The sequence below is a fragment of the Esox lucius genome, chromosome 14 (genome assembly GCF_011004845.1).
Source record: "Esox lucius isolate fEsoLuc1 chromosome 14, fEsoLuc1.pri, whole genome shotgun sequence".
Classification (NCBI taxonomy): domain Eukaryota; kingdom Metazoa; phylum Chordata; class Actinopteri; order Esociformes; family Esocidae; genus Esox; species Esox lucius.
In genome coordinates, this window is record NC_047582.1 from 17480098 (window position 1) to 17502239 (window position 22142).

Sequence of the window (22142 nt, forward strand, 5' to 3'; positions counted from 1 at the left end):
ATTCTGTACGGTCTAAAACCATTTAGGATGCAAAATGAGCAGTAGTGTATTGTTGTCCCTACCTTGAATACTTTATGCGGGAATACAAGGAATATAGTAATTGTGTTCATTCTTTGTTTTTTCATCATGTATTTTTGTCAGTATTTGTCCTTTTTAACAGTGTCATTGCACTGTGTATGCTATTTTCCGAAACACTGTCCTTTCAGTGCAACACACCTTTTTCTTTGGCATAAAAACAATAAGGACAAAAGAAGGTAGCTTGAGTAGCTAGACGTGTGGTAGATGTGGACTTAAGAGAAACATTTGCAAGAAACCATGGGTTGATTCGAAAATGCCATAGATGGTTATGGTGGTGAGTCTTGAGTTGGCATTTTGGCCTATTCACTTTAGATTAGAATTTGAGCGTTTGTGAGTTGCTTACTTAGGTGATGTTAGTTATTGCTAGAGAACATTAAGAAGGTTGGTGTTGAGCACTAGCTGCCAAATCTAGTCTGGTGCCAACTGATTATTGAACAGGGCCTATGCCTGTTGATGGATGAGCAGGGAAGACACACTGGGTAATTTATTTGGCTGCAGGGGAAATTAATATATCTGTCACTTTGTACACTCTCTTCACGCAGGAGAATGCAGCTGTCACGATGGCTATTCCCTTGACCCAGTGCATAAACACCTCTGTGTTCGCAGCGACTGGGGTCGCAACGAAGGGTAGGTACTGCCGACTCTGCCCCACACACTCCCTGGGGTGGTAAGCTTGAGATTAGGGTGGAAGGAAGAGAGACATCGATTATACATTCATCACCTCACCATGTGCTCACTCAAGTGTAAGCCCTTTCTGATTCGGACTCTGCATCCCAATTAACTTGACTTGCCCAACAGCCACGCCAATAAAAAGCTAGCCTCATCTTGCCATGCAAATCCCCTATCATCAGTTGGACTCAGTTCCTTCCTGCAAATCACAGATTTAATCCTTCCTCAATAATTTAGGAGAAGAGGAGGATAATCTTTAAAGTGAATTGTGTATCTCAACCTTGTGTAACTTTTTTTCATACTGAGGTACCTTATCAAATCATTTATACATTTTGTTGCATATGAAATGTATTTGGCACATGGCATGATTAAAAATATATTTGCTTCTGCTGTTTAGAGAAATACATGTACATTTGCTTGAATATCATTTTTTCTCAATGTGTTCATAAATATTATTTGTGTAGTGTATTGTCAATAATACTGTATACTCGCTCCCTGCTCTTTCCCCAGTCCCTGGCCCTATACTAACCTGGAAAAGGGATATGACATTGTTACAGGAGAACAAGCACCAGAAAAGATCTTCAGGTGAGAAGAAATGCAAACAGAATATTTCACTATGTTGGAAACCATGTAATTTGGTTACATGGTTTTCACCCTGAAAACACTAAATGGACCAGAGGATGCTGTAATAAGGGTTTGACTTATCATGATGTGAAAACTGAAACACATATTTTGCTATATTTACCGGACAGTGTTATGGGAGTCAGCCAACTAGAGCAAATGTCTCTAACTGATTGAGTGAGTGACTGACTGACTGAGTGACCCTTGTTAAATGGCCCTTGTTAAATTTCATGGAGCACAATCACCTTTACGTGACATCACCAAAACTGGAGGATATGCATAGGGATGAACCCCTAAAGTTGAGTCTTAAAATAGTACATTTTACAAGCACTTTTGTGTTATTAAATTGCTAGTGGTTGGCCAGATATTTAAAGTAAAAATGGAACGTTATAAACATATGAGTCACCACTCCTCACTATATGACCCAGGGTTATTATGATTGTCTCCCCCTACTGCCTCTTCTCCTGTTCTGAACACAATAGTTGACATGGGTTTTATTTATTTCATTATTCTTTTACAGAGTAATCCTATTGAGAACCAGTTTTCATTTGCAAATGGTGACCTGCCCAAAGGCATAACAGTGCAAGACAACATACAGTTATAAAGAGTACTCATAGCGCAGACATACAGACATACAGACATGTACATATAGACTGTGATCCTGTGAAATAATAGCCAGAGGTGATGTGCTGGATAGAGCTTATAAGTGCTCTTAGGGACAGTCTTTGTGACAGGGTCTTTCTTGACTGGAACATTTTCTTAGACATTTATTGAAATGCTAACAAAAAGGCCCAATTCAGTTAGATACAGCTGTGCCAGACAATCAAGCTTTTTAAGGGCTTCAAACCCCTGCTTCTTACAGGCAGATTAGTGGATGTATCTCAAAGGTGCAATTTCTTGGTGGTGTTACACGTGGGAAGGTTAAGAAGTAAAAGAGAAAAAAAAGTATTGGTGATGTAATTGTTGAAATGGGCTATAGGTTTTTATGACACTTCAGAATAACCTTAAATGCTACAATGATGTTGTGTAGAGTCACTGCCTTACAAATTCGGTATATAATTCATATCGAGGGCTCTATTTTCATCTGCGTTAAAGGTGGCACTACTGTCAAAATCATTGTCAATTACAACTTGTAAAAGCTGTTACAAGGGTAGGTAATTTACTTGTCTAACATCAGCTGGCTGAGTAGGGATGGGTTGAAATATTTGAATTCCATACCGCACATATGGAAAGTATTCAGACTGGCTCAACTTTTCCAATGTTTGACGTTACAGCCTTAATCTAAAAGGGATAAAGCAAAAACAGTTTTTAAGAAATGTTTGCATATAAACATAAAAAATAAACTGCATATGTACTCAGACGCTATTAAATGATAACTCAAAATTGAGCTCAGCTGCCTCTCGTTTCCATTGATCATTTTCGAGATGTTTCTACAACTTCATAGAAATCCACTTGTGGTAATTCAGTTGACGTGACATTCAGAAAGTCACACAGCTATCTATATAAGATCCCAAAATTATTATTTTGGAACCACTTTTGTTGTATTTTAGTATACTTAATAGTAGTAATATTATATTTAGGTACCAATTAAAGTGGATTAAACTTCAGTGTGTTAAAATGGACCCAATTCATCCTTTGGTATACATATAATACACAATTGGAAATACATTTAGTGAATTTTAGTACAGCTAGAATATACTCCTAATGTATTTCAAATAAATCATATATTTGAAATATATTCAGGGAATATTTCAAGTGCTAACAAGATATTTCTGATAATCTGTTTTAAGTATACTAATGTAGGAAATAAGATGGTCCTTTTAAACCCACTATCACTATAGTATACGTATTACTATTTAAATAGTACTCACCTGTTATTTTAATACTATTTAATATACTAAAGTACAACAAATCGTGTTTCAACACACTTTACATATACTGCTTTTTTAACTGAGTTCCGGTCTATAGGATGGCTTGTGGGCATCCTACAGCAAAACAAAGTATACCGATCTGTTCATAAGTAACCAAATCATTACATTTGAGTTTGTGGCTCCAACTACACTCAAATCCACCTAAAGGATTTTTAGGAACACCATACTAATACTGTGTTTGACCCCCTTTCGCCTTCAGAACTGCCTTAATTCTACGTGGCATTGATTCAACAAGATGCTGAAAGCATTCTTTAGAAATGTAGGCCCATATTGATAGGATAGCATCTTGCAGTTAATGGAGATTTGTGGGATGCACATCCAGGGAACGAAGCTCCCGTTCCACCACATCTCAAAGATGCTCTATTGGGTTGAGGTCTGGTGACTGTGGGGGCCATTTCAGTACAGTGAACTCATTGTCATGTTCAAGAAACCAATTTGAAATGAATTGAGCTTTGTGACACGGTGCATTATCCTGCTGGAAGTAGCCATCAGAGGATGGGTACATGGTGGTCATAAAGGGATGGACATGGTCAGAAACAATGCTCAGGTAGGCCGTGGCATTTAAACGATGCCCAATTGGCACTAAGGGGCCTAAAGTGTGCCAAGAAAACATCCCCCATACCATTACACCACCACCACCACCAGCCAGCACAGTGGTAACATGGCATGATGGATCCATGTTCTCATTCTGTTTACGCCAAATTCTGACTCTACCATCTGAATGTCTCAACAGAAATCGAGACTCATCAGACCAGGCAACATTCTTCCAGTCTTCAACTGTCTAATTTTGGTGAGCTTGTGCAAATTGTAGCCTCTTTTTCCTATTTGTAGTGGAGATGAGTGGTACCCGGTGGGGTCTTCTGCTGTTGTAGCCCACCCGCCTCAAGGTTGTGCGTGTTGTGGCTTCACAAATGCTTTGCTGCATACCTTGGTTGTAACGAGTGGTTATTTCAGTCAAAGTTGCTCTTCTATCAGCTTGAATGAGTCGGCCCATTCTCCTCTGATCTCTAGCATCAACAAGGCATTTTTGCCCACAGGACTGCCACACACTGGATGTTCTTCCCTTTTCACACTATTCTTTGTAAACCCTAGAAATGGTTGTGCGTGAAAATCCCAGTAACTGAGCAGATACTCAAACTGGCCCGTCTGGCACCAACAACCATGCCACGCTCAAAATTGCTTAAATCACCTTTCTTTCCCATTCTGACATTCAGTTTGGAGTTCAGGAGATTGTCTTGACCAGGAACACAACCCTAAATGCATTGAAGCAACTGCCATGTGATTGGTTGATTAGATAATTGCATTAATGAGAAATTGAACAGGTGTTCCTAATAATCCTTTAGGTGAGTGTATTTGTTCATGGTGATCGTATAAATGACAAGACAACTGCCACTGACGACTTCTGGTGAATTTTGTCTGAATATCTGTGCAAATTGATAAATGGCTTAAATAGGCTGATTCACACGATTCTGCCACACACAGTAAAAAAAGTGGTGAGGCTTGCATAAACTCATAATGATAGATGATAGGTAATAGAATGAAATGACCTAATTATGGTATGCCTGTGCCGTTGGACTCTATGCAAGCTAAACAAATTGGAACGTGTACAAAGTGTTGCCCCCCTGGTGACTGAGCAACGGTCAGATGTCAAAACCTGTTACAAGTTAAAAGTAATTTGTTAATGAAACTTTTAACAGCACAAACCGGCACAAATGAAGCACAAACAGGACTATTTTGGTTAAATTTGGAGCATGTTGGGGGTCTGACTAACCTCAGAATGACCAATGAAATATTCTTTAATATCTAGAATATGATAGCACAAACAAACATTTTAACAACAGAAACCAGCACAAACAGAGCACAAACAATTAAGCCTATTTTGCTGAAGTTTTGCTTTGGGTGGGGGGCCAACTTCACTCAGGTAATTTACCTATTTTTCATATTGTAGTATTGTAAGAAAACATCTGTCAGTCATCTTTGTCACTGTTGCGGCTTAAATGTTTTGCTTGTTCTCAAATTAATTAATTAATTAATGTGTCTGTACCACTCCTTCACCCCCCTCTGTGCGCGCCCAAACCGTTGTCGTCTTCTATTGGGTTTAAAAATTAAAAATAAAGTTTAGTGTGGACCCTGCTGACCCTCCTGTACTTTTGCCTGACCTTTGTTGATTTCCTGTGTATGACCTTCTGCCTGTCCTTTGACAAAGTCACCAGCTTCCTGCTGTGGGACATTACTAAATAAACAAGTGCTGCGCCCTGCGCTTGAAAACAACACTTCATTTCCCATCATATTCATGACATTAATATCAAATCTCCATATAAACACCATAGACAGTATATATATATATATATATATATATATATATATATATATATATATATATATATATATATATATGTCTTAGTTTTTTTCTCAACCTCATATGGCTTTAATTCCAAATGATCCTTATAGTCAGGGTATTTTAATAGTCAGGACATTCTGAAGCCCGCACCTGACCCTACACCCACAAATCTAGATAATGCTGTATCATAAAGTTTGCGTTGCGTTTAGAAAATGCGTTTACATCTGTTTGAGTGGAGGGACTGGCGGTTGAAATGAAGCTTTCTTTGAGAGGCATATGTTAATTGTTTCTGCAAAAGTTTTATTTTTACTGCAACACATTACTTTTTAATTCAAGAAAGGTTTTATGAACGTGAGGATTAGATCAAATGCCTTCCATGGCCTCCCCAGTCATCAGATATTAACATAACTGAAACTTTATGGGTCGTTCTGGAGGACAGATTGGGAAGCAGATTTCCACCTCCTTCATTCCTCAAAAAAGGCTTTTCTTCTTTGAGAATGGTGCAATATCCCACTACACACAGTTCAGGATATATGAGAGCATTACAGGATTATATGAGAGCATTACAAGAATAATTTGAACTGTTCTGAAAGCAAAAGGTTGGCCTTCTCCTTATTAGGTCCTTGATATTGATATATTAGGTGTTTCCATTATTTTGACCAACTCCTGTTCATGCTCTGATCCCACAACTATTTGCTTTTACAATGTGCTAGCTGGCTAGTAAGTGAAGATCTTTTCCACAAGTTGGTTCCAGGTAATTTGTTCCATCAGCACAGGTCAGGCTGAATTAGTGCAGTCATGATATCAGATTTTCACTACACGATTATTGTGGCCAAAATAATTCACGATAATGATATTATCACTATGTCTATAGAATATTTGAAGAAGATAAATTAATAATGCTATCAGCCAAATTCATCTTCAACTTTGTTCATTGTGTGTTTTGTCTTTTTTAGCAAATTAATTATTCTCAAAATACGAGTGTAGGGAGGTGGAGAGAGAATCTGTAACCATGACTGAACAAAAAATAAATAATGTGTGTACAAAAAAAGGAATGACATTTATTTGATAGTGCAAAGGCAACAAAATAAACAAAAGATCAACAACAATGTTCGCCTAGTGAATAGGCTACAAAAATGGCACGTCTTTGCGTTAATTCAAATGCCAGTGTATAAGTCCAGACTCATAGTTTAAGCACATGCACCGTTTGCCCATATGTTACATGAATAAGCTATAGAAGTGTTAGGAAAAATCCACATCATTTTCTCCAGGTGAACAGGTTACAAAACAGCGCATCTTTGTGACTCTCTCCCGGGCACTCTAGTGGGCTAACGAGTTAATTTCAGTCTGAGCGTTTTGACCCAGACTTCTAGTTTAAGAACATGCATCATTTGTCTATAGGTGACATGGATAAGCTATTGAAAAAACTTTTTGGGAAAAATACAATGTCATTTAATTTTGAAATATCACGGTTATTGTGAATACGGGTATAATGCGACAAACCTAGACTGAATAGCTAGCTAGCAGGTGAGGACAGTTGACCTCAAAATTCTTAGATCGCAGGAGTTCCAGTTTTGGTAATTTACCAATATGTTAGATTTTTTTAAAGAGCCACTTTGGTCAGATGATATTCTGAAATCTCCTTCCAGCTAAAAAAGTCCCACCTTGTGAAACTATTTGGTTTTAGAAGACAATCTAACAATGACAATTGATTCTGGAGCATTGCATCCTCCCTCCCTAAACAACCTGCTGTACACCAGAATTTCATTTTTATGGGGTATGTGATTGGTGGTGATATTTCTGAGACAGGACCAAGGTTGCTTTTAAAAAAATTACCAGGCTCCTCCAAAAACAATTTAAATGGGGTAATCAAGCGACTGGAAAGCACCTTTGAATGTCACTTTCTTGTTAGTGGAAGCCTTACCATCCCAGTGCTGTAAGACATCCAACCTTGGACTTGTTCTGTGCACAAAATAACTAGCATATCTAAACATTTCACTACCTGCTATAACGTACACAGAAAACAAAAGAGCTTTGGTAATTTGTGCACATTGTGTTAATTGCAGCAAAGAAATTGTAGTAATGTCTCTGGCTTCCCCTCAGTTTTCTCTCTGTCTAAGTCATTGGTTATAGACAAAGCAGAATTGAAATGGTCCAGAATTGAATGTCAGGGAGCAGTCTCAGGCAGAAAACATTGAGTCTGACTGATTGGATAAGATGCCTACATGACAGCCATCCAGTTATGGTGCTAGGGGAATAGCATGGCTGCAAAATTGGTGGTATTGAAGCGTTGCTGGTACCAGAGAATGCAATACTGTCTCTGATAGAATCAGATTATTTTAAGAAGCTGGTAACACCAGTTTCCTCCATAGCAAAGTGGGGACCACATGGGGATATGGCGGCACCCCCAAGTGGCTTGCCAAGTGGTTATTGCTTTCCAACAGTTAAACCACTCAGTTTCCACTGTCATATTATAGTCATGAGTGCTGAAAGGGATTATGCAAACTTCCCCATAGACAGGGATTTTTTTAACATGGAGTGTTGGATTATTTATTTATTTTTTCACAAAATGAACTTGAAAACAAAGCACTGTTCAGACTGCAAGGATCTGTGGCAGCTGCCATTTTGGCCAGGTTTTACATCCACAGCCAGAAAGCTGGTACCTAGGAGTTTTGCATCTGTGAGGTCTAATCTTTTGGAAGATACTTCAGGTCGTTTCTCAACATCTTCCCTTAAGTAAGCCACTTTTAACTGTTTGGCTTGGGGAATGATTGTATGTTTCAAGTTTCAAGGTTTATTTGTCAAATGCACCAATCAACACAGCGTCATCCTGCACATGGCACCTTACAGCTATGTAGTGAGAGTTAAGAAGAAGAGTATATAAGCAAAAATATAGCTAGACAGAAAATAATAATAAAATTACATAACACTGTACTGTACACTAGCAGCAATCTGAGTAGTATTATTGATATAGCAGCAATATGGGTAGTATTTGAGATATATACATAAGTGTAAACTAGCAGCAATTGGTAGAGTTAATGAATATTATACATAGAGTGCAATAATCCTATGAATGGTGGCATAGCACACTAGAGCTACGGAGAATTTAAGAAGAAAATTTTATACACAGCAATAATATAGCAAGAGGAGGAAATACTTATATAAATAATACTGTATATAGCAACAGTATCCATGTTCCCATGCGTCAAAGAGAAATGACAGATTGAAAGGGAACTTTAATTTGACTATATCCATGACTCACCTAATAGGTTCTTCACCATCCGGATGCAATGAAGAGTGGACATAATTTAGAAAACAATGGGCAAGCTGTAACCATATCAGCTGGAAGATGAGGCTTCCAAAAAGGCTTGAACCTTCCTTGAGGGTAAAAGGTTTGAATGTATAGTCTGCACAATGTGTGTTTACCAACATGTGGGTCTTACCTTCTTTCTTGGGGGAAACAGGGTTATAGACATGAGCAAAAGATGGTTTAATGAACTAATTGTTTTGGTTGGCATCATTAAATTCTTGTTGTGGATGTTGACAGGGAAAGACACACGGAGAATAGTTATATTACTTTACTAACATGCTGTCACCCATCTCTGCTTTTCTTCCGTGTTTATGAATGTGTGCAAGTACATGCAGGCAAGTACCCCCCCACACCACAACCTCCTGGTTTGAGTGTGATGGATGGGGAGAGGAGAAGGGGCCAATCAATAGGCAGCAGAGTGAGAGGACAGAGTGAGCTGGGAACTGGCAGTCAGTGTCTTATTTATGAGTGGATGTGGCCATTGATCATGCCGGATTCATTGTGTCTGTCTATATCCCAGGTCAGGGCCAGTGGCATGCTGCCTATTGCTCTGAACACCTCTTTAAAATGCTACAGACGAAGAACCTATACAATAAAACAATGTGATAATGGCAGCAGCTTAACTTAAATTCTTTACTCTGAAGGTTTATAATAATGTCAAAGTCCTAGAAAATAGCCACAGGTAATCTAGCACTTAAAGTGCTTTTCCTAAATGTTAGAGAAAAATGTATACATTTTCATATATACCAGTTTTTTACCACTTTTTTGTGTGGTCATTCATAGTGGTTAGCAGAGTATATGAGTGAAGAGGACCATGTCTAATTTGTCTAGAGTTTAGAGTAGGTAAATATGTTCAGTGGGAGCTATCTGTCCTGTTCCCATGTTGCTTCTGTACAGTACCACTTAGCCAAAATGGTCTTCCCTTCATCGACCTTCTTTAGATTTAGGTATTTCTATTCACATATTGAATTGTTGTGTGCTTCTTTTCAGATAGCCTCCTTTAACACCAAATGGTAGTTTACATATTCAAAAATGTTTTAAATTTTTTTAATAAAAAAACAAACAAAATATGTAGAGGCATTTCATTTTCCTGTAAGGGTAAGGTGATTTTAGCGAAAAATGGAAGTTGAGTGCACAGATCGATGCACAAAAAAGGACCACTCCAAGAGCCATGTGAGGATTTCAAGCTAATCAATTCAGTTCACTGTGATGGTTAGCCATTTTCACAAATGTTTAAACCAAAGGCACTTATATCACCTTTAGATGGCTCTGTTTAAAGTTTCCCACCATTCAGAACTGGGGACATTGATCTTTTTCATGTTCAGACAAAGTGCATTACCTCATTGAGCTCGATAAGTGCAATTGAAAGTCTCACTTGAAAATATTTAAGGGCATTTTGGATAGCCTACTCTGCCTGTACAGAATGCTCAATCAATCAAAATCAAAATTTATTTATAAAGTGCTTTTTACAACAGCAGTTGTCACAAAGTGCTTTACAGAGACACCCGGCCTTAAACCCCAAGGAGCAAACAACAGTAGTGTTGAATTTCAGTGGCTAGGAAAAACTCCCTAAGAAGGTCGAATTTTAGGAAGAAACCTAGAGAGGACCCAGGCTCAGAGGGGTGACCAGTCCTCTTCTGGCTGTGAGATATTAAGAGTCCAATTGGAATAATAAATAAATTTCTCTGGGCTAAATCCAGAGTATATTTGATTTTAGACTAGGTCAGAAGTATGACCACGTGGACAGGGACAGGAACAGCAACGGTCCCCCCAAACCAGGTAATCCGCAGGTGTGGACCAGGACCTCATCTCCTTCTAAAATTTAAAATTGGAGGAAACTGAGAAAAGTTAGTAGTACATCCCTCATGTCCCCCAGCACAATAATATAGCAGCGTAACACCTTGGAAACTGAGACGGGGGTGTCCGGTGACACTGTGGCCCTACCCGGGGGAGGCCCCGGACAGGGCCCAACAGGCAGGAAATCAATCCAACCACATTGCCAGGCATCAACCAAAGGGACACCCACCAACCGCAACCCCCCTGAATGAGGGCCGAGTATTGCTAGCAGCGTACAGCCCAACTGCACAAGTGCGCAATAGAGAGTCAACAACAAGCCAGTGACTCTTCCCCCGAAGGGCATTGGAGGGAGGGCATCCCAGTGGCGACGAGAGCCCACCTGGCAAGACAGCAAGGGTGGACAGTATCAAGCCTACTGGTCACCTTCACGCCCCCGGGCCAGGCTACACCTACTTATAAACCGTGCTGTAGAAATGAGTTTTTAGTAGACACTTGAAAGTTTGCACTGAGTTTGCATTTCTAACCTTAATTGGCAGATCATTCCACAGGAGTGGAGCTCTATGAGAAAAGGCCCTGCCGCCAACTGTTTGTTTAGAAATTCTAGGTACAATTAAAAGGCCTGCATCTTGCAATCTAAGGTTACGTGTAGGTATGTATGGCTGGATCATTTCAGCAAGGTAAGTAGGAGCAAGTCCATGTATTGATTTATAGGTTAAGAGTAAAACCTTAAAATCAGCCCTAACCCTAACAGGCAGCCAATGTAAGGATGCCAGGACAGGAGTAATGTGTTCAAATTTGTTTGTTCTAGTTAGGATTCTAAATGCTAAATGCTAAACATATAACTTGTCTTAAAATGTGGAAATGGGAAAATAACTATCACATTGAAATGTAATCCCATGACATACAAGACATTTTTAATGTAAGTTACTTCTATTGTGATCACAATCATCTGCATAAATAATAGGGAACAGTGAGATCCGAATATGATGAAGACAATATTTTTACATTCATCCTACCATCCATCCATCATCTTCCGCTTATCCGGGGCCGGGTCACGGGGGCAGCAGTCTAAGCAGGGATGCCCAGACTTCCCTCTCCCCAGACACTTCCTCCAGCTCTTCCGGGGGGACACCGAGGCGTTCCCAGGCCAGCCGGGAGACATAGTCCCTCCAGCGTATCCTAGGTCTTCCCCGGGGTCTCCTCCCGGTGGGACGGGACCGGAACACCTTCCCAGGAAGGCGTTCCGGAGGCATCCGAAACAGATGCCCAAGCCACCTCAGCTGACCCCTCTCGATGTGGAGGAGCAGCGGCTCTACTCTGAGCTCCTCCCGGGTGATCGAGCTTCTCACCCTCTCTCTAAGGGATTGCCCAGCCACCCTGCGGAGAAAGCTCATTTTGGCCGCCTGTATCCGGGATCTTGTCCTTTTGGTCATGACCCAAAGCTCATGACCATAGGGGAGAGTAGGAACGTAGATTGACCGGTAAATCGAGAGCTTCGCCTTGCGGCTCAGCTCTTTCTTCACCACGACAGACTGATACATCGACCGCATTACTGCAGAAGCTGCACCGATCCATCTGTCAATCTCCTGTTCCATCCTTCCCTCACTCGTGAACAAGACCACTAGGTACTTAAACTCCTCCACTTGAGGCAGGCACTCTCCACCAACCTGAAGTGGGCAAGCCACCCTTTTCCGACTGAGGACCATGGCCTCGGATTTGGAGGTACTGATTTTCATCCCCACCGCTTCACACTCGGCTGCAAACCGTCCCAGCGCATGCTGAAGGTCCTGGTTTGAAGGGGCCAACACAACAACATAATCCGCAAAGAGCAGAGACGAAATCGTGTGGTCCCCAAACCTGACACCCTCCGGCCCCTGGCTGCGCCTAGAAATTCTGTCCATAAAAATTACGAACAGAACCGGCGACAAAGGGCAGCCCTGCCGGAGTCCAACATGCACTGGGAACAAGTCTGACTTACTGCCGGCAATGCGGACCAAGCTCCTGCTTCGGTCGTATAGGGACCTGACAGCCCTTAGCAAAGGACCCAGGACCCCATATTCCCGAAGCACTCTCCACAGGATGCCCGAGGGACACAGTCAAATGCCTGTTTCAAATCCACAAAACACATGTGGATTGTTTGGGCAAACTCCCATGAACCCTCCAACACCCCGTAGAGGGTATAGAGCTGGTCCAGTGTTCCACGGCCTGGACGAAAACCACACTGTTCCTCCTGAATCCGAGGTTCTACTATCGGCCATATTCTCCTCTCCAGAACCCTGGCATAGACTTTCCTGGGGAGGCTGAGAAGTGTGATCCCCCTATAGTTTGAACACACCCTCCGGTCCCCCTTCTTAAAAAGAGGGACCACCACCCCGGTCTGCCATCCCAGAGGCACTGTCCCCGAACGCCACGCGATTTTGCACAGGCGTGTCAACCAAGACAGCCACACAACATCCAGAGACTTGAGGTACTCAGGGCGGATCTCATCCACCCCCGGTGCCTTGCCACCGAGGAGTTTCTTGACCACCTCTGGGACTTCAGCCCGGGGGATGGACGAGCCCACCTCTGAGCCCTCATCCTCTGCTTCCTCAATGGAAGATGTGACGGCGGGATTGAGAAAATCCTCGAAATACTCCTTCCACCGCCCGACGACATCCCCAGTTGAGGTCAACAGCTGCACACCTCTACTGTAAACAGCGTTGGTAGGGCACTGTTTCCCTCTCGTGAGGCGCCGGATGGTTTGCCAGAATCTCTTCGAGGCCAGCCGATAGTCCTTCTCCATGGCCTCACCGAACTCCTCCCAGGCCCGAATTTTTGCCTCCACAACCACCCGGGCTGCAGTCCGCTTGGCCTGTCTGTACCCGTCAGCTGCCTCAGGAGTCCCACAAGCCAACCAGGCCTGATAGGACTCCTTCTTCAGCTTGTTGGCATCCCTTACTTCCGGTGTCCACCACCAGGTTCGGGGATTGCCGCCTCGACAGGCTCTGCCGGAGGTGGGAGTTAAAGATCTCTCTGTCAAGAGACTCGGCCAGTCTGTCCAGCTTCCTCCCCCGCCATCGGATCCAACTCACCACCAGGTGGTGATCAGTTGACTGCTCCGCCCCTCTCTTCACCCGAGTGTCCAAGACATACGGCCGCAGGTCAGATGAGATGACAACAAAGTCGATCATCGACCTGCGGCCTAGGGTGTCCTGGTGCCACGTGCATTGATGGACACCCTTATGCTTGAACATGGTTTTCGTTATGGACAAACTGTGACTAGCACAGAAGTCCAATAACTGAACACCACTTGGGTTCAGATCAGGGGGGCCGTTCCTCCCAATCACGCCCCTCCAGGTGTCACTGTTGTTGCCCACGTGGGCGTTGCATTCACACATTTTTAAATGCACTTCAAATGTAGTTATAAGTGTCATTTTATTTAGGATACTTCATTGAAGTTAGAACAGTTGTTAACATTGAGTTAAATTTATCTATCATAAATATCACATTTACATGAGTATTCAGACCCTTTGTTATGATACTCCAAGCTGAGCTCACATACATCGTGCTCCCAGGTCTTATGGTACAGTGGCTAGACAGACTCCTGAGTAAAAGGCATTCGACATACTACAAACTACATACTACTACATACTAAACGACACTCAAAAGACCAAAAGCATGAGTAAAACAGGTGTGCAAGTCTTGTAGTGGGATATGCAAAAGAGTGGGATTGGTGCCAAAGGCACTTCTACAATTAGTTAATGATTGTATATGAGTATATGACCGTTTTTCCTTTTCAATAAATTGGCCAAATAAAAAAATTATGGGGGTGTACACAAACAATATCATTCAATTCTGAATTAAGTCTGTAACACAACAAAATATGGAAGTGAAGCAGTCTGAAAACTTTTTGAAGTCACGTTAAAATGATTGAGACATTAATAAATGTAATGCATTTTGAACATGATATACAAATTGTAACTATATATTGACTTATTATAAGGTATGATAAGGCTCATACATGAACGTGTCACACAGTTCCTTTATATTATTATTTCATCAAGCAACAATATTGATCTGGGCTTAATGTACTCTTATAATCTTCACCCAGCACAGCAAGAAGAGGACTAGCTACAACTCAGAGTCCAACTCAGAGTCCACTGTGCATCCATTTCTTGTTATTTGATGGCTTTTTGGGTTTTAGTCTGGGTATCGGTAGAAGCACTTTGTGATTACTGCTGATATAAAAAGGGCTTTATCAAATTGAAGACATTTGATCATACTTTTATGTTTCTGTGTTTATGTTTTGAACTAGATTGTTAATTTTTGGAAATACATAAACAAATCAAAGCTAAAATAAAAATGCCATAGCTTTCTGATGAGGTGAAACAATACTCCATTACAAAAGGTTTTTGTGGTATCAGGGAATCGTGTCTCAGACCAATGTTCTCAAAACCAGCTACTATCACCAGGCCATCAGACTGCTATACAGCTAATCCTAGTTTTCTCCCTGCCAGACTCATACACCATATGCACCTTAGAGATTGTTTGCATTACCTCCCCACACCTGACCTTTACACTCTGAAATACAGTATCTCTAAATAATCTTGCATTATATGATTTGATTTAAAATGACTGATTCTTTTTCTGACTGATTAATACGGAGGGTGCACACGTTGTTTGTTTTACACTTAAGCATCCTGTTTTCTGTGCCAATGCAGGTCTTCCTATAGCCTGGATCAAGGCTTGTGGCTGCCAGTCAGTAAGAGCTTTGTGGTACCACCAGTGGAACTTTCAGTCAACCCCATCGCCAGCTGCAAGACTGATGTGCTAGTGACAGAGGACCCTGGGAATATCAGGTTAGGTATATCTATATATATATATATATATATATATATATATATAGTTTTCTGATTGTTCTGTCTCTATTAAAAACAGAATTAATTTCTTTTTTTTTAGCCAGGAGGCATCTACAAACATATAACATTTGATTGTTTTATCATTTAGTCCAAGCATTATTTAAAATAGTTTAGCAAAAATCCTATTTTATTTTTGTCCTGTAAAGTTTTAAATCTAAATACACACCCAACACTTTATTAATATTTATTTTAGAAAACCTATTTTCTGAGATATGCTCTATGTTCCATTTATTTGTAAAGGCTCACCTGCATTTGTTTGCTGACATTTCAGAAATGTGCTTATATATGTCGTGTCACTAGCAAACAGTATTTGTCCATCATTTTTTTCTGGTTTCCATGAGGCAGACAACATTTTAATTTCTATAATTGCTAACAACATGATAAAAACAAGTTATGCATTTCATCACTAGTGCAACTTCTTGCACTCATCACTGACTGTTACATGCTTCAGTTGGCTGGGAGTTGGCTATAAATTATATTTTTGTCATTTGAGACAATGTATAATCAACTGAGAAAATCTACTTTTTCTGAATATATATATATATATATATATATATATATATATATATATATATATATATATATATATATATATTTTGTGTGTTTTTGTTGTTGTGACACAGGGCTTAGCTATAAAAGACCTCTTGATTTCGGTTGATATCTGTTAAATATATCAAATGAAAGTGCTCTGTGATATTTATAATAACCGCCCATATATGTTTAGGCCTATTTTATACAGTGAAAAAACATTATAGATCACATTAAAAGTGGAGAAGGTTCTAACATGATTTATCTTTGTCTCATTCTTTTACATGACAAAAACCTGGCATTTTCACAGGGGTGTGTAGACTTTTTATATCCACTGAAGTTATAGGAGTTTACATTATTATATACCAGGCTTCCAATCTGGCATTTGGGGCAGTGGTGGTGTTACTATTTTAGAGAAATCTCAAAGCAGTACAGTTTACTGTATTAAATATAGTTAGACTTTTCGATTTTTGGCAGATATTCAGACATTCAAAGCTCAATAGCTCGCAAACAATTTAAGCTACAAACCCTGGGTTAGTCTCATTAAGAAAAAAGTTGTACAACACTGCACAAGTCTCCATGTTTTTTTCAAATCCAACCGTAATTTTCAAAGGGCAGGAGACATTTATGGCGACATTGTAGTCAGTCTGCACATAACCAAAGCACATCGCAAGGTAGCGTTAAGTGCATCATCAAACATTTTTAATCTCAACAACTTGACTACGTCACCTATAAACCTCAAACCAATGTCAAATGGTTCAGGAAGGGAGGGGAATGGGCTGCTCTTTATAGATTGCTTGACTTTTTGGGGATGATATATATATGAATATACTTTCTATGAACACGTAAAAAAATCATGTATAGTTTAAAATTCCAATAGCTGTCTGATTACATGACCTAGATGCTAAAAAATCAATAATGTATGCTTCAGAGGGAAGGGTCACAAATTGCACAGCCTTTGATTTACCAGTTAAGCACCTACATTACACAATTTTAAAGAAGTATTTATGGATGAAAACAGATTATTTCATGGATAGTGTTTTCTTTGGGGACAAAATAATTAGCTATTTTACTAATTTTCATAATTATTCTGTTCCTCCTGCTTATAAACTTGTTCAGCTTCTTTTCCAAGTGAATAGTGTAAAGTACAGACCCATCACACTCAAGTTTGTTTAGCTTGGTTGCTGTCTAGTAACATTGAAACCGTTGGCGTCATTCTGAAGAGTATTCCGGGTGTCTAATGTTGAGGTTGCTAGATATGGACAGAGATGGATTTACTCAATCACTTTAGTGGCATCACGCCTACACAAATAGTTGTTTCAGTCAAACACAATATTAATTTAACTATCAAATCCAATAACATCCTCTTTTTGGGGAGAGGAGGATGTTCTGTTTTACAAAGATAATGGTCTTCAGACTTCTGTGTATAAAAAACTGAAATAGAATAATATAAATACGATGTGTGAGTACATTCTATTTCTGCCATCCATCTCAGGCGTAGTCTACCTTTCAGCCAGCTGCTTAGGATCAGAATAATGTTTATGCAAACAAAGAATTGTTGAGAAAGAAGCAACATTCTAGTGTGTTTATGCCTCCAAATGTTATAATAAGACATTATTGGATTGTAGAGCTAAATGTAACACAAGAAAAAGTGATCCCAATTTTCAAATTATTAACTTTCTTTCAAGCAAATGCTCCAACTTCTACATCAGTGTCCCACCAACACCCCCATGAGGAACAGCATGTTTGAAACTGAAAAAATAAAGGGCTCTTGAATACGTCTTTGCTGCCACCCACTGATGAGTGTCATACTAGGGTGATGTGTTGCAGAGCAAGGAACCAGGTGCAGGCAGAGGTAGTCGGTGTAGCTCTTTTTTAATGAAAGAAACAAACACAGAGCACAACAAAACACACGAAAGCAAATGGCTGACTAAAGCAGCAAAACGGTACACAAAGCTCTAAAGAAACTTACGTTTAACAGCAACACAAACAAAGACATCCACTGACAACAACAATGAGGGGAAACATTTAAACACATACAAACGATATCAATTGGGACCTTGTGTGAATGGTTGAAAACATGTGACAGTCCGGGATGTGTTCATGAGTGATGGGAAACTGAATATGCACGGAACAGTGGCGCTGCTGCTGGCAGGTATTAGCGCTGGCTGCCGCTCCCGGGCAGCAGGGGGCGCTGGCTGCCGCTCCCGGGCAGCAGGGGGCGCTGGCTGCCGCTCCCGGGCAGCAGGGGGCGCTGGCTGCCGCTCCCGGGCAGCAGGGGGCGCTGGCTGCCGCTCCCGGGCAGCAGGGGGCGCTGGCTGCCACTCCCGGGCAGCAGGGGGCGCTGGCTGCCGCTCCCGGGCAGCAGGGAACAGTCGGCGCCATGGCGCAGGCACCAGACGTAGAAGGGGTGCCGTCACCACCCTCCTCGGGCACCCCCATAGCCCCCCCCTAAAAAATTCCTGGGGAGGCCTCGGTCTCGGAGGGACTGCCTGCTGGTTCAGGTTTTGGTGGATCATTCTGTCACTCTTTGTGTGGTGTAGTGTTGGGCAAGGAACCAGGCGCAGGTATATATTGCATTCGTGGGTTTATTCAACAAAGAAAACCCGAACAACGAACGAAAACTATAACTATTATACTGAATGAAATAAAAGTGCACGTCAATGCGTCTTAGACATATAATTTTCAAGCAGTAAATACATGTAACACTCACCAATGAACAAACTGACAATAACAATGATCCACAATGTGGGGAGCAGAGGGTAAAAATTTAAACACATACAAATTAGCTAACAGGGACCTGGTGTGAACGATAATAGACATGTGACACAGAACAAGTCCGGGATGCATTTGTGTGTGATGGGAAACTGAGAATATCTGGCACGGCGGCGCTGCTGCTCACCGCACCGTGACAATGAGGCACAACTAAAGTAAATCCAGGCTTATCAGGGGGTAGCGTTAAAGGGCCTCTGAGAATGTGAGGTTAAGCACTAGGGGGAAACTAGGGGGAAACTTGTGAAAAGATGTCCGGCTTTTTGGAGGTTGTTGAGATTGTGAAACAAATACAATGTTTCATGCTGGAAGCATGTTGAATGTGGCAGAAAGAAATTATCGGGGAAATGTAGTGTGGAATACTAGGACTTTGTAAAGAGCTGACTTGAATGTGAGGACTAACATATTAGATTTTTGGATAAAGATTAATATTTTGATTAACATTGTTGTTACTATTGATGTAGGATCATGAGCCAGAGTTTGCATAGTGATCTGTATGGGTGAAGGAACAAGAGGTTGTGAAAGTCAGAATGGTGTGTGGTCTTTTTGAAAATTGGAAAGAACTTGCAAAAGTACTGGACAAACCTTTTGAAAACATGGTTTTGGAAGCAACACCGTTTGTACGAGTTCCCTAACCAATAGATGCTTTGCGGGTTACTAATCTACAACATCTGATGAAAATATCTCATGAATTATGTTTACTTACCACAACGCTATGAATCTTATCTAACATCACATTAGTAGGCTATACATTCGTTAGTACAATGGATGCACTGTTCCAAGTAGTCGGAAATTGAAATATCGATTTATGCGTCCGCATCAATCTCTCCTTCTAAAAACCCAACTAACAAAAAGGCCAGCTGTCCCCCCTTCTCCAACTCGTGTCGAGTCACTGTATGTGCTCATATCCACTTGCTAAAAGGTTGCTTGTAGTATCAGGAGTGTTTTGCTTGCTTAGGCAAAGAATTAGTGTCCTTAGTAGTCACCAAAACATATATTCTAATAGTGGAATTAATAAACATAAATAAAGGTTTAGAAGAGCAAACAGGGATAAAAAAACACATGGTTGAGGAAAATACGAGAAGTAAGATACTTGAGTGGCCGAATGTCATCGGTTCTTCTCTCTTTCTAATAAAAACAACTTGTGCAAACAATTTTTATTTGGGCGATTGGTTTCCTTTTGTTGAAGATTTTCAGAATACAATTGAATGCGATGGATTCATTGATTGATAATTAATCAGTGAAGAACATTTAGACAAACAAAAGAATATAGAATATTTAGCATGTGGATTGGCTTGTCTATGACAACATTTTGTGGATTACAAAATTAATAATAATGATAATACCACTACCCTTTGGCAGTCACACTGTTCACTTTTTTACCACAGTCCCTAATTACGGAAAGGAAACTACACCGAGTTACAATGTGAATGTCTGTTGAATCTTGCCACTTTACACAAATGCTCCTTTAGTACTCAAAATAACCGATGACATCACTGTTTTGGCACTGATTTCCAAAACAATGACAAATTGCCCTGCTACTAAAACGTTGTTGATATGTCAACAGTCAGCTAACAACAAGTTGTGTTAAGTCAGCATTTGAACTAGGCTATAGGGAAAACAGAAAATAATTGTCCCTTTCTAGCTGGACACTTTTATAAATCTGGTCCTGAGTGATGATATGACTGCTGATGGCAGCAGCAGGATAAATTCTTAAACATACACTAACATTTTGTCTGATCAGATTGAAAAAATTCCTCCTAACTGATTTGAAAACGCTGCCTGAAGCAGGAATATGATAACAAAGACAGAATATTTTCCGATGTCAAGAACTGGCAATCACTGGATGCAAATGATGTCCAATCATGTACTGTACTAAACATGATTTTATTTTTGTTGCGTACTTGCATACTATGTAAAAAATGTGCTGTCATTTTTAAATGGCTAATCTGAAACAAATGAAATGTCCTCAAATTAAAACTGATAATGTGACATTCTGCCCCATATGCTAAAATATAGAGAATAGGAATATGTTTCCCTAACCTGTGCTCTAAAACCTAGTTGGTCTGTCAACAATCAGTTACGTCCAATTTTCACAGGTATACTAGGCTATTCAGAGGGTAGGGACATTTACAGTGCCCTCCAAATATTGGGACGTTAAAGTTAAAATTGCTATTTTTGCTGTATGCTCAAGGCATATAAAAATATGATTGAAAGATGAAAATATAGTATATGTTTTACCAACTGGCAATAGGAGTGTTAGTGTTTGATCCCCATATTTTATGTGAGGAACTTATTGTGCCTGTCATCCACCGCCATTACCTCATGTTTGTGCATGGCCCATTGTCTCAAGGATCTGTACACAGTTTCTGGAAGATAAAATTGTGCCTGATTGGTTTTCATACTCACCAATATCAGCCATTGAACATATTTGGGTTGTTCTGGATTGACAACAGTGTTCCAGTTCCTACCAAAATGTAGCCATAGAAGAGGATTGGATCAATCTTGAACAGAACATGATAAACAGCCTGTTCAACTCTATAGTAGATGTGTCACACTGCCTGAGGTACATAGTGGTCCCACCAGATACAGTTTTCTGAACCATGCCTCTACTGTTTTTAGAAGGTATCTGTGACAAAAGACTGCATACCGTAATTCCCCATAAATAATCTGCATCATGTACTGTATAAACCATAAAAGTTGGCCAGTGGAAACGGTTTAAAAATGTAAACTTGTGTGTAAGCCACACCCATGTATTAACAATGGTGGTTGCAAATGTTTTCACAATCTGTGTACAAGCCGCGGTTTATAAATGGGAAATTATGATATCTGTATTGCCAATAAGGTGAACACCGTAGATTAGGGCCTAAGGACTTCAATCCAATTGCCTAATCTCCATGATTTGTCACTCAGTAAAACTTTAGAATTTTTGCATTACCATTTGTTCAGTGTTTATTGAAATAGCTAATTTATATGACCCATCATATATTTATATGACCCATCCTGGCATAATAATGTGTATTTTCAAGTCATGTATGATTAGAAATGCAATGTTTTAAACACTTGTGTTGACACACATACAATACGTGTATACCATGTCCTGGGTTTTCCATCAAAATGAATAATTCTCTGAATAATTTTTTAAAATTCATAGTTATAAACAAATTAATATTTGAAATGGTATATTAATTTTATCG

General features: G+C 40.2%; 1 protein-coding gene across 2 annotated transcripts in view; it reads left to right on the plus strand.

The window, feature by feature from the left end:
- LOC105014997 (astrotactin-2) overlaps positions 1–22142 on the plus strand; it is a 410989-nt gene that overhangs the window by 211927 nt on the left and 176920 nt on the right. For both annotated transcript variants that reach the window (XM_020053557.3, XM_034296748.1), the window contains exons 8-10: positions 621–705; positions 1258–1332; positions 15448–15585. In XM_020053557.3, coding sequence (XP_019909116.1) covers positions 621–705; positions 1258–1332; positions 15448–15585 — 298 coding nt within the window. The remainder of the gene's footprint in view (positions 1–620; positions 706–1257; positions 1333–15447; positions 15586–22142) is intronic.